The 27,408-nt window shown below is 42.1% G+C and overlaps 1 protein-coding gene across 1 annotated transcript in view; it reads left to right on the forward strand.

The window, feature by feature from the left end:
* Positions 1-27,408, forward strand: part of cdh24b (cadherin 24, type 2b) — a 143,810-nt gene that overhangs the window by 107,127 nt on the left and 9,275 nt on the right. The window contains exons 6-10 of the mRNA XM_027283347.1: positions 6,063-6,244; positions 17,468-17,724; positions 18,965-19,101; positions 21,387-21,508; positions 24,538-24,655. Of these exons, the coding sequence (XP_027139148.1) occupies positions 6,063-6,244; positions 17,468-17,724; positions 18,965-19,101; positions 21,387-21,508; positions 24,538-24,655 (816 nt within the window). The remainder of the gene's footprint in view (positions 1-6,062; positions 6,245-17,467; positions 17,725-18,964; positions 19,102-21,386; positions 21,509-24,537; positions 24,656-27,408) is intronic.

Below are 27,408 nucleotides of genomic sequence, written 5' to 3' on the forward strand. Positions count from 1 at the left end.
GTACAGGTTGATATGGACTTGATGAAAAGGAGACATGAAGAGTGTGTCTTCTTGTCTGAGAAATAGTTCCCAAATACAGAACTGGAGGACTTTTGATCTTACCTCCATGGCACAATTATGGCCAGCTCAGCGGGGTGCACCTATATTAGTGAGACATGAAGCATTGAACCAGCACACCCATGCTGTTTCCTCACAGCCCGCTCTAATGGCTTCACCTGTGCGAACAAAGGCAGAGGACAGATCCACAGCCACTCTCTATTTTCAGCTGATGTGTGATTTTATCAGGGGCCTGTGCAGCTTTCTGAGGTTCTTTATGTGCAGAATGAGCGGGGAATCTCTTCCTGCCACTCACCTTTTCACTACCATCTCCCCTGCTGGATCCATCTCTTTTTCTCCCCTCCATCCAGTCCATCACAGGTGGAAATGATGTATGACTTGTGTTGCCAGCTGCTCTCCTGTGTGAGCAGAAAGCTGATAATGACTAAGTCTAGCCTACTTTGCCGGCATCACACCCCTTTTGTCACTCACTCCCTGGGTGTGACAAATGTGTATCAGAGAGTGCGAGGCTGGCTGTGTGTGTGAGTGTGTGTGTGAGAGAGAGAGACAGAGGAGAAGCCCATATGAAGGGGACAGTTGTGTAGGTGTAGGCGTGTGCTTTGCCCTGTTACCTCGTGCAATATCACAGATCAATAGAAACCACAGTCTCCGACTTGTAAATAACTTTCCCAATTTGCTGTCTCATTAGCAACATCCCTGTTTATGTTCGAGTTGTCTTCGTCTCAGCCTTCTGGTGCTGTGTCAGTCCCAGATGGTAGGCATGGTAGTCACGCCACATAAACTGGCATTTAGTGTTGATTCACTGGCACATGCTGTCCTTTCAGTGGGCAGACCCCTGCAGGGCCACGTGGGCGTGGGCATACTCAGTCAGCTGAATATATTTACTTAAGTGATTGTTGTGTGACACTCACTGTCCTTACGTTTTTTGCATGTTACATGCACTAGTTTTATAGGATAGTGTGCTCAGGGCCATTCATGATTTCTTTCAGCAGGTAGTGCAACAAAGGTATTAGGACAGCTGTGTACACCCGTGTATGACTTTCTTGCACAGCTCAGATTTTGGAGCCTAGCTCGTGGGATTTACTCAGTGATGGTTTCTGTTCAGGCTCACAGTCTTCTAATTCATCCCAAAGGTGTTGGATGGGTTTGAGGTCGGGACTTTTTCTTCTTCACCAAACCCAAACAACAATTTCTTTGTGCAGAGGGCTTGTTAAAACAGAAAAGGGACAAACACCAACTGTTGCCACAAAAGTTGGAGGCACACTATTGTCTAAAATATTACTGGATGAAGCCGTATGATAAAGTTGCAACCCTGTCCAGGGTGTGTATAACCAAGATTTACTTTTATTGAAAACAGCCAGCCAAGTATGTCCACATACTTGTGAGTGTGTTGATGAAGGAAATACACATTTAACATAGTGTAAACCTAATAAACTCACAACACCACAATAAACTGAACTGGACTGAACTGGACTATGATTTCTTTGATTAGCCCCTCACTCACAGCAAGAGGCATGGTTCAAACCCCACCTGGGGCCTTTCTGTGTGTATTTTGCATGTTCTCTCTCTGTGTCTGCGTGGGTCCACTGCGGTGACTCTAAATTGCCGGTAGGCATGAATGTGAGCATCTCTGTGTATCCGCCCTGTGTGATGAACTGGCGACCCCTAAATCAGTTTATGATTAAATATTCCAAAGAACACCATTTCCTACATACTAATTTGTTCCATTCTTATACTGAGCGAGTTTAGATAAAAAAAATACACTGCACATGAAACAACCCTGTTTCTTATATAACTGCTAATTTCTCTTGCCAATTGTGTTTTGGTGGAAAACATAATTGCTGCGGGTGTTATTTTTCTTGTGTAGGAAGTACTGCATTCATAAACCACAAGTTAGTTGTGCAGAGCTGTGACAGTGGAGTACCTGGCTTCAGCATGAAAAGCACTTTACGGTTAACATTGGTGAAAGATTGTAGTTTTGCCTCAATGCTGAACTTGTCAACCTGCCCCGTGCTCCAAGCTCCTGTTGACCTTTTCCATGTCAAAACAAGACCATGTTCTTTTTTTAAAACATTAAACTTAAGTGTTTTCAGTGCAATAAAAAACATTAGTCGCTATGAGTGATTATTTTGCAAGAGCGATTATCGCAGGGAAACTAATGAAGTACGCTGTTACTGAACATTTTGCAATATAAACTGTTTGCAAGTTTTCTCATTATGTTGGAAAAACAGTCCAGGCCACATTAAGTTTCTGTCAAAATGTATTTACTGTTGCAAATTAGTAGAGTGTAAATATAATTCTTATCAGACAGAACTGCATGAAAAGTTGTCTCTTATGGACTTGAGATGATTTGCACTCCGGCGAGTTGATCGAGCTGAAGAAAACTCGGTGTTTGTGATCGTTTTCAGGAACTGAAGCCCAATCTTTTAAAATATAAGGATGCAGAGAAATTGACACTCTTGGTGATTGTAAGAAGGGAAAGAAATTATAATGAAGTGTTCACAGTGAGCGATAATGACACAATAACATTCAATGTGGGACTTCAAGAGTGTTAAATATAGAGTCATACATTCCTCTTTATAAATCACAGCAGTGTGGGAGATAACCTAACTGTGACGTCCTCTTTGTACTTTGAAGTAACATTAAATCACTTGTTCCTGTTTTTTTCTTTTCAGAAAGTAGCTATTAGTCTGTAAGTTATGGTAAGTGCATAGAAACCAGCCATTACATCCTGTACATTACACTTAAAGCGGTGGAGAACATTCTTTGAGAGCATCCAGTGCAGCACCTTGAGTAAATTGCACAAGAGGGGTTAGGAGGATGAAGCAGTTGTTCACCTGGAAGTAAATGAAGTTAAGGAAAAAAAAAAAGGAGCGGCCTGGAGAGCACCATATGGTAATCGACCCAATTCATGGCCCTTTAGAGCCCATAAGACCAGCAGTGAGCTTAATGCCGCTGTCACACTTACTGCTCGTAATGTGTGCAGAGTAAAAATGCTGTGGCGCTAGCAAGCAGCTAACCACTTAAGCATATTTGACTATGAAAAACAAATCCTACTTGAGTGTCAGTGGTGAATTTGTGTCATTTGTTTTGTCGCATAATCTCCATTGAGAATCGGTTGGCAAAAATCCCACAGCCATTACAGCAGCAGCCAACGAAGGAAAACACTCATAAACTAATGATGAATGTGATTTGTATAGCATTTTTCAGAAGAGACTTCCTCTCAGGCAATAAAACGGTAATTAATAGAAGCCAATCAGGTAAACACAGAGACCAGAGCTGGGAAACATTTTTTATTATAAAAGGCAGCTTATTGCAAAATGTAAAACACTTTGATTCACTTTGGTTTCATCTTGATGAAGATGGAATTTTTTTTAATTTTAATCCCATCAGATCCATCTTGGCTGTTGTTTTGCAAATACACTTTATTACCACAGCGATAGTGTAAATTCTTAATTTGATAACTCTTTGTCAGCACAGAAAATGACAAAGTTTCTGATATGTTTTTTTCCATCTGCCTTTTCTGTTCATCAATCTTTGATATGTAATCTAAAAACATATTTTTATCTTCTGATCCTAGTCAGTATGAAACACGGTTAAATAGCTTATCTTACTGCGAGGGGTGACACTTGGGAAATTTTGCGGAGGTGTTGGGTTTCTCTGCAGAAAAAGAGAGCCCATGTTCAGTACAGACAATAGAGTCGATAACTGGAAGTGACTTCCAGACAAGGAACTAATGAATCATGGGTAGCAGGAATAAGAACCAGTTGCTGTAAATTGATTTTTCCGTACTTTGACGATTTTCTTTCTCCAGATATTTGTCATGGTATGCATCATTATAGGGATCAACACATTTTAATACTCAGAGGCTCGCGGTAACGCGACATGTTCTAAAAGCAAGTTGTCTGACAGGTAATTTAGCTTTTAACCTTTATGCAAATAGCTTGTTGTTGTATCGCTGAAAAAGCTGCTACAGCAGAGACGCAGCCGAGACGTCTCCTGTCAGGGTCTGCACTGGATGTGTTCAGGCACAGTATTGAGAGTGGGTCACCTGTGTTTTGCAGCACTGAAGGAAATTGACTTGCAGCATAAACATGACACATGCTGTCCTGTGAGACAGATGATGAAAGGTGCAGCCTCCTGTGTAGAAGAGGCTATAGGGAAAAGGTTTGGGTTGTTGGTTGAAGACCCGAGACCAGTTTACACCCAGTTTCCTACCCAGAAGCACTGCTGGTTTTGTAGTTGTAGAAACCTGGGTGGAGTTTACATTCTGAAATATGAATGGTCTGTATACAGCACCTTTCTGCTCTTCCGACCACTCAAAGCCCCTTTACACTACATATCTCATTCACCCATTCACACACATTCATACACTGATGGCATTAGTGCAACTGCTCATCAGTTGCTCTTAGGTTTTCATATGCATTCACAAACCGATGGCAAGGCCTTCGGGAGCAATTTGGGGTTCAGTGTCTTGCCTGAGTACACTTCAACATCCTGCAGGAGCCGGGGATCAAACCACAAATCATCTGATTAGTGGACAACCCGCTCTACCTCCTGCACCACAGCATACATGTGTATTTGTTTCGCTGATTCCAGTATTCTCTGGTTCAATATAAAAATAAATTGCTTTAGTGTGAAGAGATCTTCAAAACAGCATTTGGGCTTCCATACTGGGAACTATAACAGAAAATATGTTTTTACTTTATTTCATTTACTGAATAAATCTTACAGAGAATCCAAATAGTTTGGTGTGTTATTGGGAGTATTCATACAACCTTAGCTGGTTTGAATTGTGATCGGGGAAAATGAATTATTAAGCCTACGTTACAAATTTGACATCAACAGACAACAATCGAATACTCTAAAAGATAACTTCTGTTGCTGATGCATCTTTGATGTTAGAACTGTAATCCTGATCCACAAAGTGAAATAACCTCACTGTGATGTCGTCAGATTTCCAGAATTTGTCTGACTGCGTGTTGGCTCAGATAATGTCTTGTTGAAGTGCTGGCTATCTTTTTATTCTGTCAAGCCAATGTGTTTGCAGAATGTTGTTTTCTCTCACTTTTACAGGTCTATCAGATTCCCTTAGCTTTAGCCGAGCAGATAACGGCTCTGTTTGAATGAGCCTGTCTGTTCTGTTTGTGCGAGCCAAATAGTGATATCTTACCTTTTCCTCGCTCAATTTCTATCTTTCCAACCATACTTATTCTTGTCAGAGCAGCCGGCGTGTGCTAGGTTGAAATAAAGTGGGAGGCGGATGTTTGAATTTATGTGGGTTTGCACGTCCATGCTTTTTTTTTTTTTTTTTAATACGAGTTCACAGATGAACCACGTTGCGTCTAGTAATCCATATTTTCATCAGATAGTTGCATCAGGTGACTCATAAGAGAAATGTACTATAATAAAAAGCGCAAAGCCAGCAGAAGGACTCTAATAATGTGCTGCTTTAATGGGCCCAACATGACAGTAGCACACACGAAAGAGGCTCTTATCTTGGTGAATGCTTGTTAGCAGCAGGAAGGAATGGACAACTCCAAGACTAAAACGTGGCTGTTTGTGATGAGTAGTTAGCTCATATCATCAAGTTCGAATGTTGTGAGGGAGACGGAGCAGCTTTCCTTACCTGTAATCTTTGCTTTCTCCTTATCTCCTCTCTTCCTTCTGTTTTTGTGTGTTATTTTAATTTAGCTATTTTCTTTTCGCAGCAGGTTTGCTGGCCATATTTTACCTCGCTTTTAATAAGATCTCAGTGCCGAGCACTCAAACGCAGACTCTGCCTTTCTTGTTTTGTATCTCTCTCCTTCATCCTCTCAGTTCTGTTAAATTAAATGCCTTCCTTATCTGTATGAAATATTGTAAATATTGGCTCAGCACAGGTGCGGAGCAGCAATGTGAAAGCAGGTCAAAAGACAGAATTAAATGTTTAACTGACAAATGAAGTGTATCAGCGCATGAGAGTCCACCACGTTAATATGTGCTGTCATGTGTCTCTCCCCTAGGTATGTGGTCCTTCTCTGTTTCCGAACTGGCCATCCCGGGGGCTGAGATAGGGCGTATCTCGGCCACTGATGCTGACCTCGGGGAAAATGCCAAGCTGGAATATACCATCCTGGAAGGGGAGTCGGGGGACACGTTCAACATCACCGGAGTGAACCAAGAGGCGGTCATCACGCTAAACAAGGTGAGGGGAAGATGACAGGGGCGCAGAGCTGGACAGATGGAGGGAGGGATTAAAAAAGTGTGCGTACGAAGGGAGGGAGAGGAGAGAAGGGTCGTTTGGATGCCGTGAGAGAGAGGACAGCTGGATAAGGGAGGGGTATGGGAGGGTGTATAGGAATACGTTGGTTTATAAAGGTAAAGAAAGAAGGGCAGAACAGGAGAGGAGAAGAACAGATGATGCGGGGGAGGAGGGATAGTGACACAGGTAACGTAGGCTGGCGGGTTTTTGAGAGAGAGTTTTGTTTATGAGTCAAAGCATACCAAACAACATGGCTAAACCCATTAACCTGGAATGCTCAAAGACACTGTAGAAGTTGATATGATTTGACAAGTTTCATCTCTCGGAAGCGTTTTCAGCGTGGAACAGGTGATCTATATTCATGTCACCTTTTCTCCTCCCATCAGATGAGACTGTTTTGATGGGTTTTGGACAAATGAATTTCCTGCTCGATTCGCCACGAAACATCTTCCCTTTTATCTAAATTTCCATCTGTTGAGAGCAGACATAATGAAACAGCCGCACAAAACTCACTCAAAGCATGACGCATCCAAATGCAAATGTTTGCAGCGGCTGAGTGTACAGTAATTTGCAGCAAACATGTTTTGACCCCGCGTTGAGGTGTTTTGACTGCTGCCTCTCAGCAAGACGTTTTCCATGCGGAGCGCCTGCATGTACAGTACAGAGGGATCAATAAGGCTCTGCCTTTCCATCCTGAGTTCAGCTGGCTAATAGTTCCCTTTAGAGTAATACTAGATGATTTCAATTTCAAATGGTCATTCCCTAAGCTGCCTGTCATCTCCAGTAATCACATTCTTATAAAGATGTGTGTGCACGCTGGAGGTGCCTCTGACACTAGCTCATTACCGGTATGGCTTGCTGAAGTACCTACGTGTCTGTGTCAGGAGAAGGGCCTCTGCGCTCACATGTAAAATAGACTTAATGGGGAGGAGGTCCCTGTGTGGGAGACATGTCTGAGATATGATGCTTTCATTTCCAATGAGGCCTGCACAAGTGCCTCAGACGCTTCAATAAAAATACACATGCGTCTACATTAATACTGTCAACCACCTCTCTGATCTATGGGATACCATCATAAGAGTGTATGATAATATTGTGTAAATAATCCAGTGCCTCTTGAATAATTTCCTCTTCTTTCTGCGCTCACTTTGTGGTTCACAGTCAGTGTAATTGCTCTTTTTGTACAGTTGTGGTTACAGACTCTCACCTCCCTACACTCATGTACTACGCTCATATATTGTCAGTCAAATTCATTTCTTAGAAGAGACAAACACACAATATGAGTTATTTTCCAAATTTTCTTTTGATGTCACAATAATATAATTATCATGAATTCGTTTGAACCCAATATTAGTGATGTGAAAAAAATGTGTGTTATGCTGAGGCTGAGCCATGGTAGCTGCCTTTATTCAAGAATAGATATTTATTTTCAACGGATTTGATTTAACCAACAATGAGCTCACCCTAACAAGTACTGCCAAAGTTTCCAGAGCCTGATGTGTCTTATCCATCTGTGCTATAGAACTCTTAAAAATACACACAAATGAGATATTGCACCGGGTGACAGGTTCCTTCATTACTATGAACACACACACAGAGAAGTTTATTTTGACTCAGTCCCATACGTCGTCCTTCTGCTGTAAATTCTATGGATGTTTTTTTTTTTTAGCAACAGCAAACCTGGAAAAAAATGACACATTTAATCCTTTTTTTAACATTTGCCAAAAAAAAAAAAACCTACAGCTGCTGCCTTTCTTTTAAGAAGTAAAGTATATCTTTTCAGCTGATTTTTGAGTAAGGAAGTCAGAAATTATATAAAAAAATATAAAATTATAGTAACTTAGTCCACAACTGATGTGGTTTGTAATAACACTAACAAAAGAGCTTTGATTTGAAGATTTTATTATATGTCAACAGGGCCATAGTGATTATTTTCATTATCGTTTATTTTCTCTATGTCACAATCCACTTTCACTCTATTAATATTTTTGAGAGAAAACACTGAGAACATGCTGATTTAATGTCCCACAGCACTAAGTGGTGTTTTGTTATTCCTTGTTTTGTCCAACTAACTGTCAAACATCATTTTCAGTGTACAGTGATAGTAAACAGAAAATTCTCACATTCAGAGGCTGAAAAATGGAAATGTTTCCCATTTTTTCTTGAAAGAATCGGACTATGATTGGCTCCAAAACAAGTCATGACAAAAATCTTGCTGGTATACACACATTATTAAGGTAGGCATGGAAAAACCTTCCTCCCTCTGCAGATGAATATGAAAACAGTCTCTTAGTGTCAAATTCTGCACAAACATCCTTCTGCACAATGAAGCTCAAACATCCAAGTGATGGAACAATAATAAAAACAAGACACATTTTTTTGACTGTGTGGGAACTAATTGACTAATCAATCAACCTACCAATTATTTCAGCACCAAATGCTGTCCTGTTGATGGATGGAGTGAGTCATCCTGTCATACATACATCCTTGATCACTGTGTCTCACCGCTGTACAGTGAAAGCAGCATTGTTGAATTTTGGCAGGTTTTAATTTTTCAGATATCTTCAAGTTGAAATAAATCTCTGAATAAACCCATAACAGTCTTTGGAGACTCATCAAGAATGTTCCTGGGGTTTCTGAAATGTTGCCATTCTGGAGCTCTCTCTTTTTTTTAGTTTCCAGAGAATAAAGACAATCTGCACAAAGTAACAGCAATTTGGCAAAGTCTGTCAAGAGCCTGTGAGTTTTGTGTTTTTCCCTGTGAGTGCACACATATTTGTGTGTGTGTGTGTGTGTGTGTGTGTGTGTGTGTGTGTGTGTGTGTGTGTGTGTGTGTGTGTGTGTGTGTGTGTGTGTGTGTGTGTGTGTGTGTGTGTGTGTGTGTGTGTGTGCGTGTGTGTGTGTGTGTTCCTCAAGTCAGGTAGCCGCGCATACTAATGCACAAGGGTGTGTATGAATTCATCACTGTGTCAGTTCTCAGTCTTGGGTTTGTAGCATTCGTTAAAAACAATCCACACCTGGAGGTGGTGTGTAGAGCAGGGTTTCCAAGCCCAGTACAAACTGCTTTGAAGAGAAAGCAGGTAGAGAACTGGATATGGTAAGAGATGCAAGAAGAAAAGAAATCTGAGGCGAGGACCCAGGTATGAGGAGAAGGAGATGGAATGAAGTAAGAGAGAGGAGCACTGAGGGAGGAGTGTTAAAATGAGGTCCTGAGAGGCAGTGACAGCCGAGAGTGCAGTGTAACAAGGGAGTAAGAGTATGAAGGAACCAGAGAGAGACATGCAAAGAAAGAGAGAGAGAGAGAGAGAGAGAGAGGGAGGGCGATGCAGAGACAGCAAGAGCTGCAAAACCAGTGACAGTTATAGAGAGAAATTAGCACAGCTAGGGACTGAGAGGCAGGGGGAAGTAGAAATACCCATCCAGAAAGACAAGGAGAGCTAAAATGAAGAAATAAAACCCCATAGAGGGAGGCAGCATGGCAACAACAAGATGGAAGAAGTGAGAGCAGGCAGAGGAGGGGGTGGGGGGGGTGCAGCATCCCGCTGTGCGTAAAAGGAGAATCGATCATTTCAACATGTGTCGGGCGACTGACAAAACTGGTGGGAAAATTACATGTAAACAAACACAGTAACCACCTCCCACCTACAATATTCCTCCCACTGGATTCAGTCCCAGCACAAACAAAACGTACAATTAGTATTTCAACATGGCCTCCTTCGCACGCTTTGCTTTCTGCTCGCTTTAATCCTTGTACAAATGCGCCGAGACAGGCAGAGACATAGATTAGAGGATTGCTGCTATGGGTGAAATATTAAAACTGAACGCTCGCAGGTTACATGTGCAAGCGTAAGTGGAACACATATTGAATATTTACCGATGCTGCGAGGCAGCATGTCACAAGTCAGCTGTAGCTCTAGGAGTGTCGGGATTTTGTGTAAAGGTGGGAGCATTACCGTATACTCTATATATACAGTATAAAAACAGGTCTGACTTGAATAGGTTAAAAGGGATTTAGCCTTTCAGTGAATCCAAGTACGGCTAATGAAAACCATGTATAAGATAGGCAACAACTGACAGAATTAAAACAAACAAGGCGTAAAATTAGCACTAAGCTCCCCCTCAGTTTCCACTTTGTTAAACAAAGAAATAAAAAAATGAAATCAAATGAGACAGCCACATATTTTTATATTATGCATGCGTGCATATGTTTAGGGTGGACACACGTCCGTTTCCCAGAGTCAAACTGTAAAGATGCTCTAACTGGGGAGCGAGATGATCCGCGTGCCCCTGGAGGAAGAAGGATTTCCGAGTGGAACAATTTGTGTTGCCACAGAGTCGGCCTTGACCTTGCTGGTCATCTCACAGCTGTGGGCTGAATCTCTTTAACCGTTGATCTAAGATGCACACTCCCTCACTCTCAAACACACACACATACACACACATAATGCAGGCAGGGATGCACAGAATGGAGACGAACACCTACACAAGCACCAACAAACCACAGAGTGATATATATATATATACACAAAGGCTCGCATCAATATAACACACTTGACCTTGTAGCTCCCTGTGTTTAAACTGTGAGGAATGAGGGAAAAGAGCTGCAAAGAGGAGCAATCGCTCATTTAAGGACGGCGAGGAATGCTACACTCGTCTTCACCTCAGAATGATGTGTCAGATGGGAGGTGGGTGGAAGACCGAGATGGAGGAAGAGGAGTGGGGAGGTGGGTGGCGGGTGCCTAGCAGCAGATTAGGGAGAAATAGAGTCAATAGAGGGAACTGCAGTTAAAATGAGACCGGGAGAATATGTGAGGACAAAATGGAGGAAAAGAAGAGGAAGGGGCACACTGTGGAAGATGTGTATGGGCAGAGGGAGGAAGAGAACATGGTAAAGGCACGGAAAGACGAAGGTTAGGCAGGGACACGCGAGAGAAGCTGGGTCATTAAGAGCCTGCAAGTCAGGGTGCTGACTGAAGCTGCTTGCTGCTTATCACTGCTTATTTACTGTCAGTCCCCCCCAGAGACCCCCAGCAATAAAAAGATTTCTCTCCTCTTCCCATTCTCCCATCCTCTATCTACACCTCCCCCCCTCCCCATCCACCCATTACATCCCTCACCCTCACACCCTCCTCTCATCATCAGCTGCTGTCTCCCTGCATTTCATTAGTCTCTCTCTGTCTGATCTCCCCACACATGTCCAAATATTTAGAGCAGGGAGACACACAAGCTGGAACACAAAATAAACACAAACACGCAAACACACACACACACACACACACATATACACACACACACACGCATAGATAGAGCTTCCCCACCCCAACTCCATATCTCGCTCTCCCTCGTTTCCTTGCTCCCTCGCCTCATCCTCGCTCTGGTTTGTGTCTGGAGGCCATGTCAGACAGTGTGTGTTGTTTGTCTGCGCCTCTGACTCAGCCCAGGTCCGCCTCATTCAAATTCACATACACACACGCGTAGTTCACATAGACACACACACACACATGTGTGACGCTGATGCACAAAGTCACAAAATCATCCACATACTACTGTAACACACGCACCATTCATCCTAACCTTTTAGATTAATTTCCTCCCTAATTTCTTTTCTATTTACGTCCTTTTATCCGCTTCTTCTCTTTCTTTTTACCCCGAGTGCTCAGCTCGGCTCCATTCCAATTATTTACTTATTGCATATTGCTGTTAATGAATGTACATATTGCTGCTAATAGATTTTTGATACAGCATGTGAACAAGGCCATGGTGTAAGTAGCAGGTAATTGAAGAATTAGCATAACACTCTCCAGTGCAGTAACTCCTTGACATTGCTCTGCAGCAGTGCCCCCTAATGGCTGCAGGGTCACATTCATGGGAGCTCTAAGTGATAGCCGTTCGGGTTGAGGTTTCCTTGAAATCAATAAACTAATCAAAATCTAATCAGCTTTTACAATGAAGTGCAATTAGGACAAAGGGAAAAGACATAGAAAGCCTTGTCATCACTTCGAGCTGATGGACGCAGATGCTTAGCATGCAAATCAGACTTGTGATGAATTAATATTTTATTTAAGGCTCGGCGTGTTTTGATTGTGCGAGCAGTTATCACCACTGATGCAGTGAGGAAACTTTCAAGACAAGCTGGAATAATGTCCTCATTACACATGTGTACTGTATTTAACAGCAAGTGTATAAGAAAGTCGGATCACTCGAAGCAACGCAAGGCATGTCACAACATCATTAATACCAATCCAGTGGTATCCCAATTCAGGCGGTTCCATTGAGTTGAGGCACGTTTTCGGGGTGCTGTGAGCTGTGTAAACCAGCCATTTGTGCACCTTTCATTCCTCCTACCTGGGGGACAAGCCAGCGTGCGCATGTGTCAGTTTGCCGTTATTATTTCCATATGCTCTCACTTAAAACGGCTGGCTAATCCTCGGTCACACGCCAGCAGCGCGCCTAGGATTATCTGTGTTTGTTTTCTCACGCAAAGGAGAGATTGTGTTAATCTCCTCAGAGGGAAAGGGAGAGAGAGAAAGAGAGAGAGCGATATGGAGAGAGACTTAGAGAGACGTAGAGAAAGAGAAAAAGAGAAACCAATGTCTTGCTCACAAGTTGGGGAGAAAAGGAAGACACGGGACATCTGAGAGAGAAGACAAGAGACGGGTGACAGTGGGAAGGGAAGGCGGCAGGGGAAGAACAAAGTCAAAAGGGAGATTTTAGAGAGTCTTTGTTCTCTCCAGTCTGCAGTTGTGCTTGTTGGCAGAAATGTCCAAAGCTGCGTTTGTCATCAGACAAATGTGATGTATGATCTTGATTTAGAATGCACAAAATCAAGAAGGCGCTCAAGCTGCCAAGGACAACAGGGTGACTAACACACACACACGAGCAAGCGCACATCTCACCGTGTCTACACAATCCCTGCAAGTGAGCATGAGGATGTTCACATGCTTTCACACATATTTACAGAATCATTTCATTTGCCATCGATTAGAGAACAATCAGGGAGAAGCACCACCTCTGTGATTTCAGGCTTCACCCCGCAGTAATGTGCATTTACTTTAATGCATGCACACACACACACACGCACACACACACACACACACACACGCACACACACACAGAAGAGATGTATTATGTATTACCAGTCTAGCATGTGGGTTAGCAAATTAATTTCTGCAAATGTAGAAGGGAAATTGTACAGAGAAATCTGAATTTTAAAACAGACTGTTGGAGCACCGCATGAAGGGACAGGAGAAGGTTACAGCGTACGGTTAGTCTCAGTGTCAGTAAATCTGTTAATTGTGATTTTAATTCTAAGTTGTTCGTGTCTGCAAAAGGTCTAGAAATAATTTAAAAAATGTGCATCAGAATTTGCCAGGATTCAAGATTAAAGAACCAGTGTGTTGGATTTAATGACATCTAACGATGTAAGATTGTCCTCCTCCTCCTAGTGTGAAGGAGAGAGTTCAATGACTGCAAAATGTCTGAGAAATGTGAAAGGCCCTGTCTAGAGCCAATGTTTAGTTTGTCCGTTCTGGGCCTTTCTGTGTGGAGTCTGCATGTTCTCTGCGTAGGTTCTCTACGGGTACTCCGGCTTCCTCCCGCAGTCCAAAGACATGCACTTAATAGGTTAATTGATAGATGTGAATGGTTGTTTGTCTCTATGTGCCCTGTGATGAGCTGGCGACTTGTCCAGCGTGTACTCTACCTCTCACCCTAAGTCAGCTGGGATAGGCTCCAGCCACGACGTGAGCCTCGTTAGGATAAGGGGTTACAGATAATGTACTGTATGTAGAGCTTTCTACATTTTACACACTGGACCTTTAAGTCTTGTTTTGTCCAACAGAAGTCCACAACAGAAAGAATTGCAATATCCAGTGATATAAAACTGAGCAAATTACCATATCTTCAGATTTAAAAAGCTGGGACTTGATTAATGACTTTTCTGGAATAAATAAGTGCTGTCATGTACACATTATTTCAGCATTTGTTCATCTGATAGAAAGTGTGTAGAGGAGAAATGGAAAGAACTTGTGGTGAGTAACTTAACACAAAATCCATTATTTGAGCTAGTAAATTACACGTACAGTCACTTTATTACACCATCTATTGATCCAGGATCCTGTGCAACAGAAATCATTTTCCCTTTTCCGGAGAAAATGTTGTAATCCTATCCTCCAGACCCCCCAAAATTTATTAAAAAATCTATGAAAGACTATAGAAAAAATCTATAGAGACCCATGGTACATGGGTCTCTATTTTGAAGCAACCCAACATAAACAGAGAAATCAGCTCTCAGCACTGTGGTCTGTGTGGTGTATGAAAGATTGACAGCACACAACTGAGAACAGCAGTAATAGAACCACTGTCTGACTAATTTACACTGTCTGTAATACTCATCCACATCCTCTATTCTGTGACTCCTCTCTGCCTCGGCTCAAAGCCTTGCAAAGCTAGTAGTGTTTAGTCTGGGCCGTCCGTGAAGGTTAGTCAGCAGGAGAGACGGATGAACGACGGAGCAATAATGTGACAGATCTGTGAGGGGGGTGGGAATGCCAGCAGTCAGTGGGTAATGTGAGGTTGGTGGTGTGTGTCATGGTTCAAATGCATTTTTTGAACTTGTGAAGAGGGCGTGTTTGTGTTAAAATGTCGGTGCCCATTAAGGTGGGTTTGTGTGTGCGCCTCTAATGCGCGTGTCATGTTCCACACGAGCCACCAGAGCACATGAGAACATTTGTGCGGAGTTTTCACACACTGGCACGAGATGGAAAAAAAAACACAAAAACACTGAAAAACAGAAAAATGGTGAGGTCGCTGTGTGATAAGTGTTTCCTGTAAGGGAGAATAAGGGAGAAGGATGAGTGTGTGTGTTGTGGTTTGTCAGAGCTGGCACCATCTCGCACACACACACACACACACACACACGCACTAGGGCGAAAAAAATATCGTTGGGTAGGTAGGGGTGGTGGGTGATGGAGTGTGTGAGGTGGCAAAGGAGGGGGAACGGAGTGATGGAGTGCTGGATGGAGGGAGGGCGGAGGGTGATGAGTGTGTGCTCACAGTGTAAGTGACACCTCTCCTCCTCAGACAGATTGTCTCTCTCTCTCCCTGTTACAGGGACCCCGTTAGAAACCCCCTCTCTCTCTCTCTCTCTCTACACACACACACACACACACATACAGACATACACACACACACACACTCCATCTCCGCACACAATTCTTCTTGTTTATTTATTTTTCCCACAGAGAGATCCCTCAAATTGCCTACATTTCGAAAGTCTTTCAATTCGCCCTTTTCTCTGCATAATTTTAATCAATCTTCACCTCTTTCTAAAACTGCTGATTTTCTGTAAAGCAGTTTACTTTGGTTTACAGCTCCAAGTGAGGGAAGAAAAGAGACGGAGAAATAGAAAAAAAAGAGAGATCAGAAAGGAAGGAGAGAGAGCGCGAAGCGAGAGGATATCAATATTCCCACTGCCGCTGGGATCCTCAGAATGATTTTTTTCCTGTTTGAATCTGACAGCGAATATTCTCAACATAGTTCTCTGTGCCAATCAAACTGAGATGATTCATATGCACATTTACTTTGAGGACACACACATACTGACAGAGGATCTGAGGACACATGGACCCAAAAGAACCACTTGTACTTGTGCACAAGCCTACCTTCACACAAACTAATACCGCAAACAGGTATTTTGAACCAGACATGTTGCTTTCCTAAAAATGTAATCAGAAATGTAAGAGAGAGAGAGAGAGAGAGAGAGAGAGAAACAGTGGATATATGTGATTACCTGTGCCTCTGCCCTCGCTAACAATCATCTCGACAAACCCGATCAGAGATCTCATCGCTTCAGAGCCGGGCACGCTGGTGGGAGTGTGGCACGCAATCACATGGACACCTCAGACAAATAGGCTTCATAACTTCTCTGTAACAAACAATCACTGGGTCCTGAGCCCCTATCCCAAATGAAATCTCTTCTACCTGTGTAGATGCAAGGATACAAAGGAATTTTTAACGCATCTCGCAGCCAGGTCTCCATGGTGATGAACAGGAGTCGCCATGGTGATAGAGATGATAAACAAGGGAAGTTTTATGAAAAACTGTACAGTTTCGTTTTCAATTTCGTCGTCGAAATATTTATGGAAATTATTTGTCAACATGGCAGCTTACGCAGGGCAGCAGACGAGCTGCGCTACCACCGAAAAGAGAACTGCAAGTCTGTGCTGTATGTTCACAAAAACACATTTCACTCCCACCATGTTTCACGAGGACTGAAAGTACTCCTACCAACATGTTTGTAACATTCTAGCAAAACACACGACTGCACCTGCCAACACACCAACACACTTCCAAGTGTGTAGTGCCAGCACTGCAGTATCAAACAATGCTGGAGCTAGATAAAATATTCAATGCAAATACCGCAAGTATGCCTACATCCATCTGTACTGCATGAAGATAGAAGCACTAATCTTACACAACTCCTACGGACACTTCAACAATATTCAACTTGCCGGCAGTGAACCCTACAGCTATACTATCCTCTGCTCTTAGCATGTCAAGAATGCCCCCGCATCGGCTCTAAGCAAAGTCAAACCAACAGCCAGACATGTAGCTGCTTCTATGTCAGAGCTCTCAAAAAGTCCTTTCAACTCTTTGAGCATCAGGAATCTCATTGGCAATGCTGTAACATCAACACCTCATGAATGTCTTTTCCTACTTCACACAAAACCCACCATCTAAGCATCCACCCACACCCGCCTTCAAAGTATCGCTTCACAATCCACAAACGTCGCAACATGTAAAGTAACCGTGGTATTATTTACTCCAAATCATTCTCGGCTGATTTTGCATGTGACCATGCTGGAGCCTTTTTGCGAGCTGTTATCTGTTGGAATAATTCATTATTTGTCATCTCTCTGCGTTTGATATGTAATTTAGCATTCATCTGTGGAAAATTTGGTGTGAGAATTGGAACAAATGAGAGCACAAAACAGTTAATTGCATCTGATGTTCCTAACAGTGACATTTGCATAATTTCTTGCTATTAAAATGTGTCATCATTACTCATTTCACAGTAAGTCTATATCTAAAACTGCAATTATAAAATTTCCACATGAAATCATTTTAACCCTACTGACTCACCCTTCTCTGTTGTCCCTTTCCTAGGCGGTAGACTACGAGAGCCGAAGCTCCTACTCCTTCTCTGTGGAGGTTCTCAACCCCATAGTGGATCCACGCTTTTTGCGTCGAGGCCCCTTCAAGGACCGGGCTTCAATCAGAGTAGCGGTGCTGGATGCAGACGAGCCTCCGAGGTTTTCCCGAGCCCGATACCACATGGATGTGTCTGAAAACTGCCCACCAGCTTGCACTGTGGGCCGGGTCAGCGCTGTGGATCCTGATACTGGTCTTACCAATAATATCAGGTACAGTGTCTCTGTCTTCATATAGAACTTTTGTTATATTTCTTGTACATTCAGGTAATGGAGGTAAAAGATCAGAAGGTCAACTCAGCTAAAGCCGGTCTACCTTTCTGTGTGTCCCTTGGTATACTCTTTATTGAGGATTCTGGACAGTCTAGCATTAACCATTCGATGTACAATAAGGGTCAAAAGTGACCTGATTGAGTTGTTGTATGATCACAAATCTATATTTTAATTTAAAATAAACAAGATATAATGTGAAGGTTGATGAGCGAGGTGCTGGTAGACAGATTTTGTTGCACTTGGACAGAGCAGGTCTAGTGTTTTCTGCTTGTTTCCAGCCAGTTTGTGTTAAGTTCTTATGGTTAAGTACAGGCCTCTAGCTGTAGCTTCATATTGAGCGTACAGACATGAGAGGAGTACTAATATTTTCATCTGACTTTCAGGAAGAAAGCAAGTAAGTGCATTTCCCAAAATGTTCCTTTAATAATTCACTGTGTATGAAATCATAACAGTGCTGTCTTATCTACAGCAGACGGGCGCTAAAAGAAAAATCAAGCACTTAATGGTGCTGAGTCATATTTCTTTAGTTTATTTAATGTTTTAGAGAATAGGATTTAAGTTGTTTTTGTATTGACTGTCGAATCTAAGGCTGAAACATTTTGCAGCAAGGGATATATAGTTGGGTTTTTTTTACGGGTTGAAATTCCAACTCCGCTCCTCAACTGAAATAAACAAGACACAACAGTAAGAGCAAACCAGAAATATATATAATATAAGCCAACCAAACGCTCGCTCAGTTTTCCCTTGAGCCGCCAGTAACCACATGAGTTTAGGTTCAATCCTTTCTCTTGTGTTTGCAGCACATTTAGTTTTAAATAGTCAAAGGAGGGAGGCGAGCGATTTGTCTGTAACAGCCGCAGAAAACCGTGTCCCAATTAGCAGCGGCGAAAGTGCTGAGAGTGAGTGTGTGGGGAGGAATGATAGTTGTTATATTCATAAAGATATTTAGATAATCGGTGGCACTTCAAAAGAGCTCCTATCAGCCGCGATAATCTCCCTATATTAATTCTTTGTCCTTTTGAATGCTGACTTCCTTATCGCTCCCTCACACACTTGCCCTGTCTGCTTCTTGCTTCTTCCCTTTCACTCTTTCTTTCTTCCGTCTTCTCCCTGCTCTTTCCTCCACCTTCTCTTCTCTCCACCCTACTCTCCCTCTCCCACTTAACTTTCTCTTTTCTAGGTTCTCTATTGATCCCCAGTCAGACCCGGAGGCTCTTTTTCGTATTACCCCAGACACCGGCCTCATCACCACAGCCATGGAATTGGATCGGGAACGCGAGCATTGGCACAACATTACTGTCATCGCCACTCAGAGAGGTCAGGGGTCACTCTTTGTACTGAGACATCATTAGAGTTTTTCCATTGGGTTTCTTCTTTCATTGATGAAACCAGCATTTTACCGCCAACTGACACCTTCACCCACTGATGAGCGTGAGGGTGTAAGAGGTTTAAGGAAGTGTAAACTCTATTTTGTACGGTATCTGAAGACCACAGTATCCAGTGTGTGATGCACTTCACTAAGCGGCTTAAGCACTCGAATCATCAAGGCATGAGGGGAATTCTGTTTGGTGCCACAAATCGTTTGTTACAGCGTGCCTGAGAATCAATTGATCTATATTGTGTGAGTTATCTGATGCTGCAATAGATCTGTTCTCATAAGGATTCAACTGGAAAGAAAGAATTAAAGTAACCAATCAAACACAACCATCGCTTTACAGGCGCACTGTGGCTGCAAAGGGGAACGGTAAACACCTTCTCGTTTCCAAGTAATGATGTTCAATTTCACCCACCCCCGAGGCGCTTCACAGGTGATGTTTAGGTTAAGAAAGTGAACACAAGCGCAGGTAAACGGACGATCACACGGTCCATTTAATGGAGCTTTTAATCCCAATCAACGTGAGGTGGTTTTGTCATGGTCAGGACTGAACAAAGAGATGCAGATGCTCATATTAACACATCAGAAGCTGGCAGCGTTGACGTCAAGTGCTTTAATTCATAGTGGTAAAAGCCTGTAAGCTATTTTGAGATCACCCCCTCGAGAGCCACAGTTGTGGCCTTGTCACTGATGGTGGGCGATGTTAGAGAGCACAGACTGCAGTGTCAGCACGGCAAACAAAACAGGTCATGTGCTTTTGTTTACAAGGCTGGGGATGTTCTATATATTTTTTATTGTCTACAAACGCCATGAAAAGACAGTAACAATGCGTAAGAGCATCTCTTCTGACTTCCCTAACCTGTCTGTGGCACTCAGTCCCTAGCCCATTGTTTCCTATTTAAAAAAGCTGGGCAGGAAGCAGGAACGATTTGTGTGTTTGTGCTCTGGCAGCAGGTGTTGGAAGGCAATTTTGTCCTATTTTCCTATTTAGTGTTACATTTAAAATGAACACCAGCCTCCTGCTAAATCCTGGTTAAGTTCTAATAGTCCTTTTTGGCATGTGATGAACTATTATTTGGATCTTCTCCCCAGCTCTAAAAAACAAAAACAAAAATCAAACTGGGTGGTGTAAAAGTGAAAGTATTGTTGTAGAATGCTGTCCAGCCACTGTGTGTTAGAAAGGGAAGTTTTTTCCTGCCAAGCCTTGCTCTGGACAAAGTTAATCTTTACTTAAAATCTACTCAGGGCTCCTTGTGGCAGCAGTATTGGTAGGACTGTGGAGGCAGCACAGTGAGTGCCTGTCTTGAATAATGAGCTCTATCTAATAAACAGACTGTTGGAGGCTGTGTTGACATAAAGCACAGTAGGAGTCCTGCCATGGCCACGGGCAGGCCAGCTCACCCAATGGCATTACGGCAAGAGCTCATTTTCAGCTTTTCAGCAACGGGAACAAGTCGCTGTCATCCATGACACAGTGTTACTGCTGTAGGTTGAGAACATGGTGGGGCAGTGTATGCATGTGTGTGTGTTTGCGTGTGTGTGTGTGTCTTAGTTTGCAGAAAATGTGGCCCACTGTGTTGCAGTGTTAGATAAATGAGAGTGTAGACGTGTGCCGGTGAGCCTGGATTGTGCAAGCGCTACACAAGAGCAGCCTAAAATGTAATGGCTCGAGTGCGACCCGCTTCAAGCGTGGCTGTGAGAACTTCATGTTCGAGCGTGTGTCTATATCCAAGTGAATGGGGCGTGGGAGACCCTCTGCCAATCCATTTAAACTGTGCCCTTCTGTAACTGCATGCCAATTGACTGCTTTCTACATCTCTTCTCTGCTCCCTCTCTCTCTTTCTTAGAAACACACACAGCCACACATGCACACACTCGACACTGTGAGATGCTTTGGCTTAGAACTGCAACAGTTTGATGTGGAAAAATCTGAATGCTATGGAAGCTTCAGTCGTGCCCCAGCTGGGAGCCTGTGAACTGTAACACAAGCCAAATGAAAGCACTATCGTATATTTAGCCAAGTGTGTGCTCGCTAATGCGATCTGAGTGCTATTGCAGTTTTTGGACAAAGACTGAAAAGCTTGATCTCTCCTATAAGGACATTTGACTTAATGGAGTGCACCTGTGTGTGTGTGTGTGTGTGTGTGTGTGTGTGTTGCATTGGGGAATTGCATTCATATATCTTGCTGTGTATTGTAAGCTGCCTGTTTCTGATCTGTTCTCTCAGACAATCCCAGCCAGGTGTCCAGAGTTGTGGTCGCAATAGAGACATTAGACCTAAACGACAACGCGCCCGAACTGGACAGGCAATACACGACGGCCATCTGCGACTCATCCTCCATCGGGCAGGTCAGTATGTGTTTATGTGTCAGTTTGTTTGACTACATGAAGAGTTCTGCTTAAACTCTAAATTTAAAACCCCTATGTTTAAAAAAAATGTTTTCTTACAAGCATCTTTCAAATTATTCTACTGGAACAAGCTTTTGTTTGTATGACAATGGGACAATCCCAGTGAAAATTGGTGCAGTCTATTAGTCCTTTTCCACTGCAGGAACATAACAAAACAATTTGACGTATAGCTATTGTCACAGGTTCTGCTTTTGTTTCCACGCTTCCCCGCCCACCTTTGGGACAAATTCCTGGAACAAAATTCTGGCACTGCTTATGCGGTGATACTAAAGCAAGCTCCAAGTACTTTAAAGGGCTTTGGCAATGCAGAAAATTGTAATTTGTACTAAATCCTCATAAGATTAAGTAAGAAACTCATTGCCGGAGACCCAAGGTGAAGTCTGTCATGTTCCTGCAATAAACAAGTGCTGTTAGTTTTAGACCATTCATGTCTGTTTCCCCTGTCTGATCCAGAGGAGTAGGGTTGGGATCAAGGTGCACTGTTGTCCATCAGACAAGATGGTGTCAAGATGTCCATCAGATGGTGCCAAAGAAAGAAATGTCCAAGTCCTACAAATCATGGGTTTGAATACATTTTTAATTAGTTAGTTTAGTTTTAGTTAGGCTAGTGGTGAGAGTGGTGAAATGTCTGTTAGTCGGTTTACCACTTTCATCTATGAACAAGTGCCGGACAGATTGTCATCATATTTTGTACATTCATAGTCCTCAGAGAGTGAACCCTACTTTTTCTCCAGCACCACTGCAATAATGATATTTGTAGTTTTCAGTGAAAATACTCTTATTTATTTATTTATTGATGAAATTTGTTTTACACATTCATGTCTCCCTAATGATGAACTGTAATAACTTTGGTGCGCCCTTCACTTTTCACTTAGCATCATCTGTATTTTGTATTTTTCCAGACCAAATACCTGAAAAACTACTGATATTACTAAAAGCCTCACTCATACTTCTTATTAATAATGATAATGAAAAACAAAACCCAATGTGGTAAACATTAAACAAGCTTGCTGTGACATGTTAGCTTACTGATGTTAGCATTTAGCTCAAAGCCTTATTCCTGCTTATGGAGCAGCTAGCATAGTGTTGCAGCTAGCCCGTCCATCTTCATTTCAGCAACTTTTAATAAAAGAAAAACTGTCTACACAAGCAACACAAGCACACATTTTATATACAACAACGCACGTCACTCGTCCTCTTAGAGAGACAGTATTTTTTTTCTAAAGGATGAGTTCAAACATTTGAAACATTCAAAATATGCAGACATTCAGGTAAATAATATTTTAACCTTGAAACAATAAAAATAATATAAATTAACTGTAACACATGGAGTAAATTACTTCCACTGGACACTGATATTGTAACATTAACAAATATGAAATTACTGTTCCAGTGTGCCACAATAGCTACAGACACTTTCTCTTGTTAATAAGCACTTATGTTGCTATACCATGCTAAAGAATGTATTTACTTTCAATATAAACCTTAAACCTGTAAATATAAACCTGTTTTTGTACATCTTGTATCCTCAGTGTTGTCTCTTTTATAGATTGTGGATATATTCTTTTGCATGTGGCTTATTAGTGTCCTAAAATACACATACATTGTACTTCTTGTTCTTGTACAAATCATAACTACAGTCTGTAAACACATTATTTTAGCCGAGTTCACTGCTGTCTCTCTATAAAAAAAAATAATAAGAAAAATACTGTACCTCCAAAGCTATTTCCATTGAAGTAAAGAAGCATATTAAACAGAGCCATGCCTATACAGGAGCATATACAGTACAGGAGAAGTCAGCTATATCTGTTCAGATATGGCAGCATACAGCTACAGTGTACCCATTCACCATTGTGGCAGGTGAATCCTCCATGGCCCGTTATCAGAACACAGCAGCTATTCACATTGTAATTAAACAAGAGTCTTCTCTCACACTGTCTCCCTCCTTCCTGCCATCCGTCTAGCTTTATTTGTGTTCACGTCTATTTTTCTACATCATGCTCTTCTTACTTGATCCTATCTCAATTATAGAAATCATCTCCGTGCTCCTCAATCTCTCCCTGGAAACCATCCTTTTGTTCTCTTTTTTCCCCCACTCTCTTTTACATCCTCAGTATTCCATGCTGGCTCCATCCTCATAATTTGGTGCCTTGGCCCATCTGTTGTTTTTGCTGGTGTTTTCATTGCTCTGCTTGTGTCTTTGTTGTTTCGCCGCTAAATCTGTGATTCTATGGCAACGACGTTGATTTTTTGTTTTCGCCTGTGATGTCCATGTTTGTGCTTGAGTGTACTGTTGTGTGAGCGAGTGGGAGACGGTTCAAGGAAGGAAAGATTATGATATCTACGAATGTGTTTGCACGTCTCTGTATGACAAGTCTTTAGCCAAAACATGTTGGAACATTCACACACAGCCACTGATAACGTTACACAACTACGCACAGCAAATCTTCCCGAGGCCTGACTAACTCAGAGAGCGTGCGGCACCCTTCATCCCTACATTCACTAACTAGCACTCGAAAGCATTTCTGAAAGGACGTCTTGCATAATGATGAGTGGAGTTTTTCATTAAAAAGAAATTACCCATCAGCATAGGCTGCAGGATTTTTTTTTTTCCTCTTAGATTAATTTTGTTACGATTGCCGCTATAGACTTGCAGATGATATTACTAAACTGAAAGCCGTGCCGCACTGTATTTGTGAAAGGCGATTTATGTCAGACACAGTTATTTATTCGGTGTGAGTATCAGACACAGTTCGCTTGTGTCTCTATACTAATTGTTTGGCTTGTTTTGATTCCCGCTGACGTCGCCTAATGGTTTGTAGCTAAAAGCACTCTCTGTGTAAGTGTCTCTCCCATTACCTTCTTTTCTCTTCTCTATACTCTGTGTGCTTTCCTCCCTCTAACACGCACACACATTCATACCCTCCTCTCATCCAATCTCCTCTCCTCTCTCTATCTCTGTGTTTCAGGTGGTGCAGGTGTTGCGGGCGATTGATAGAGATGAGGGAGGGAATGACAGCACTGTGTATTTCAGCATCCCTCCGGAGTCCAACGCTGCCCTCAACTTCAGCGTCAGGGACAGTGGTGGTAGGCACTCAATCTTTCCTTCTCTCTGTATATCTCTTAATTCCCTTTTTTTTTTTGTTCCCTAGGCAGGCACGCACTGTTTTTTTCCCCCCCACTTCCTTAAGGCTCTTAATCCCGCATTTTCTTCCCGCCTTTCTCTTCCATCTTTCTCTTACCCTCCCCTCAAACTCTCTGCCTCTTCATCATCTCGTCTCTCTACCTCTTCCCTTCCATTCTTTCCTGTCTCTGCCTCTCTCTTCTGCCATCCATCTTCCAACTCTGGTGGCCACATTGTTTTGCTTTGTTATCCTCCTCTTTTATTCGTCCCTCTTGTTTGCCTTCCTATATCTACAACCTGCCCCCACAACCCCCCTCTCCCCAAAGGCAACTATGTATACTGACTGTTCCAATGAAAAGCTTTTGAAGAAATCGGAGCTGCTTCATTTAATTCACTTCAACTCAATTGAATTTAGCTGCTTAGTATTTGTTTCTGGTACATTGTCTGTCTGTGCTGCCCGTTTTCCCGCACAGATATGCACACATACAGCAAAGCAGTGGCTCTCAACCTGGAAGACAAAACCCACAAAGGGGTCAAAAGATTATTATTTCATAATATAAAATAACACTGTGGCAAGCAGTAGGTAAAGAGAGGACCTTTAATGACAATGAACACAGGGAACAAGAACTCATAAACATGATATATTATAGACAATGTACCTATCCCTACTTTTACCCTTTATACATACGTTAACAGGCCCAGTTAGTTCAGTAATATGAGTAATATAGTTCCGCCTGTTATTGTTCTTTTAGGCTTAAACAGACATGTCGAGTTACTTCAATAAATCTGAAAGAACAAATTAAAACCAAGATCCAATTAGTTGTTCTGTCTGTGGGCAAAGCAATGATCCTCCTGTGTGAGTTTGTTAGCTTTCAAGTGTTATATTACAGTAATCCCTGAACAGCCTCAAGAAGACGTCTTCCACACAAAGGAGTGATGTATTACTTCTTATTATAACACTGAGATCAAATCATCGGTATTAAGGGTTATTTGCACCGAATAAAACAAAATAATTGGTTCACAAATATATTTTTGCAACCGTGCATCACCTGTGGAATTTCCTTGTAAATAAACACAGTGATGTTCGCAGCCAGTGTTTCACGACAAAACGCATTGTTTGTATCCTCGAGGCCCGACAAACACACTGAATAAAACATAGAACATTTGCAAAGTTGTCCGGATATTTTGAAATCTGCACTATTTACGTTACGTTAGTACATCTCTGATTAACTCAGCAGCAGGCTTCTTATTTTTTCACTTTTTGCTGTTTTGCCACAGACTGTCAGTCAGTGGAGTAGTAAGAGGTCCACATTTGCACTGCAGCCCTCTGCGGCCGCAAGAAATACATATTAAAACGTTGTGCTAACAGTGGTCAGAAAATAACTTATTCATTAAGTGCAATATAGTTGAATTCATCTGTCATGTTGCTGTAGCAGAGCAGAGATGTCAGTTGTCTATCAAGCTGTGGGAAGTAGATTGTTTCCACATATATTCACTGCTTCCTAGAAACTGAAGCAGTATTTGATTTGGGTAGGCCAAATCACTGTGACACTGTATCTCCTTAGAAAATATGGGGGAGAGACATTATTTGTATTAATATTATTTATCTAAAGTCTTTCCACCCACCTGATGAATGTCTAGTATTCACCTTTTCGGTCTCCACAACTAGACAACGGGATTGTTTTTAGATTTTTCAGCAGCTAAATACTGCTCAGCAGCTCGTTCCTGACTGTCTGTCTGCTGTTTGGTGCAGAGGAGATAGAGTTTATCAGAGATTTTTCACTAAAAACGGCCGTGATGCAGTCGAAAACACGGTTGATGGTGGTGACAGTGAACCCAACAATAAAGTTGCGCGGCATAAAACCAAAACAGTTGAAATACACCAAAACAGAGCTGAGGATAACTTTAGAGCTGACATAGTTATTTGACTCATAGTTAAAAGTATACAAGTGTAGAGTCTGGGAATTTTTTTAATTAAAAAAAATTAATTAATTCAAAAAAAATTCTGAATGATGAACAATTATTCTTACCGGTTCACACACTGTTATTTAAGAAATAGCAACTGTAGATATTCTTTCCTCTGGTATCTCACATCTGTTAGTACTGTCATATTCAACAGCACTATTTGCAATTCCAGTAGCCGCTGGGCTGAGTACTGGTTGGCTATCATACGCGCCATTACCCTGCTAATTGTTCCTAAACTTGGCAGAATTATGAGGAGCGAAAAAACCTGCTCTGGTTGGACTGTGGATCAGGAGGATAAACTCACTGACACTGGAATCAAAAGCCTCTTTGATGCGACATCCAACAGAAGAACAGAGAGAGAGAAGAACATGTTCTGTTCTCGTATGGACAGCTTGTCTGACAGAGGCGCACTACATTCTTTGTTTTGTGAAAACAGATATTGATTTGATGTGTGATTTGGATCAGAGAAGATTGTTTCGAGTCCTGTTGGTATGACTTTGCAGTGCCTTTCATGCTAATTAAATATTCTCCGCTCAAGAGTTATGTCCCCTCTTATCTGTGGCCTTATTTTCTTGCGGCCTTGTGCATTTAATTTAAACTATAAATATCTCCCACACAGACAGCTCTTTTGCCCAAAAGTAAGAGTCAGACCAATAGAGGCCATTAGGTCTTTTGTCATTGCTGATCTTTGTCCTAAATTGTTTTATATGAGCCTCATTATTGAAAAAAATTCCAAGATATGTGGCCTTAT

The sequence above is a fragment of the Larimichthys crocea genome, chromosome X (assembly GCF_000972845.2).
Source record: "Larimichthys crocea isolate SSNF chromosome X, L_crocea_2.0, whole genome shotgun sequence".
Classification (NCBI taxonomy): Eukaryota; Metazoa; Chordata; class Actinopteri; family Sciaenidae; genus Larimichthys; species Larimichthys crocea.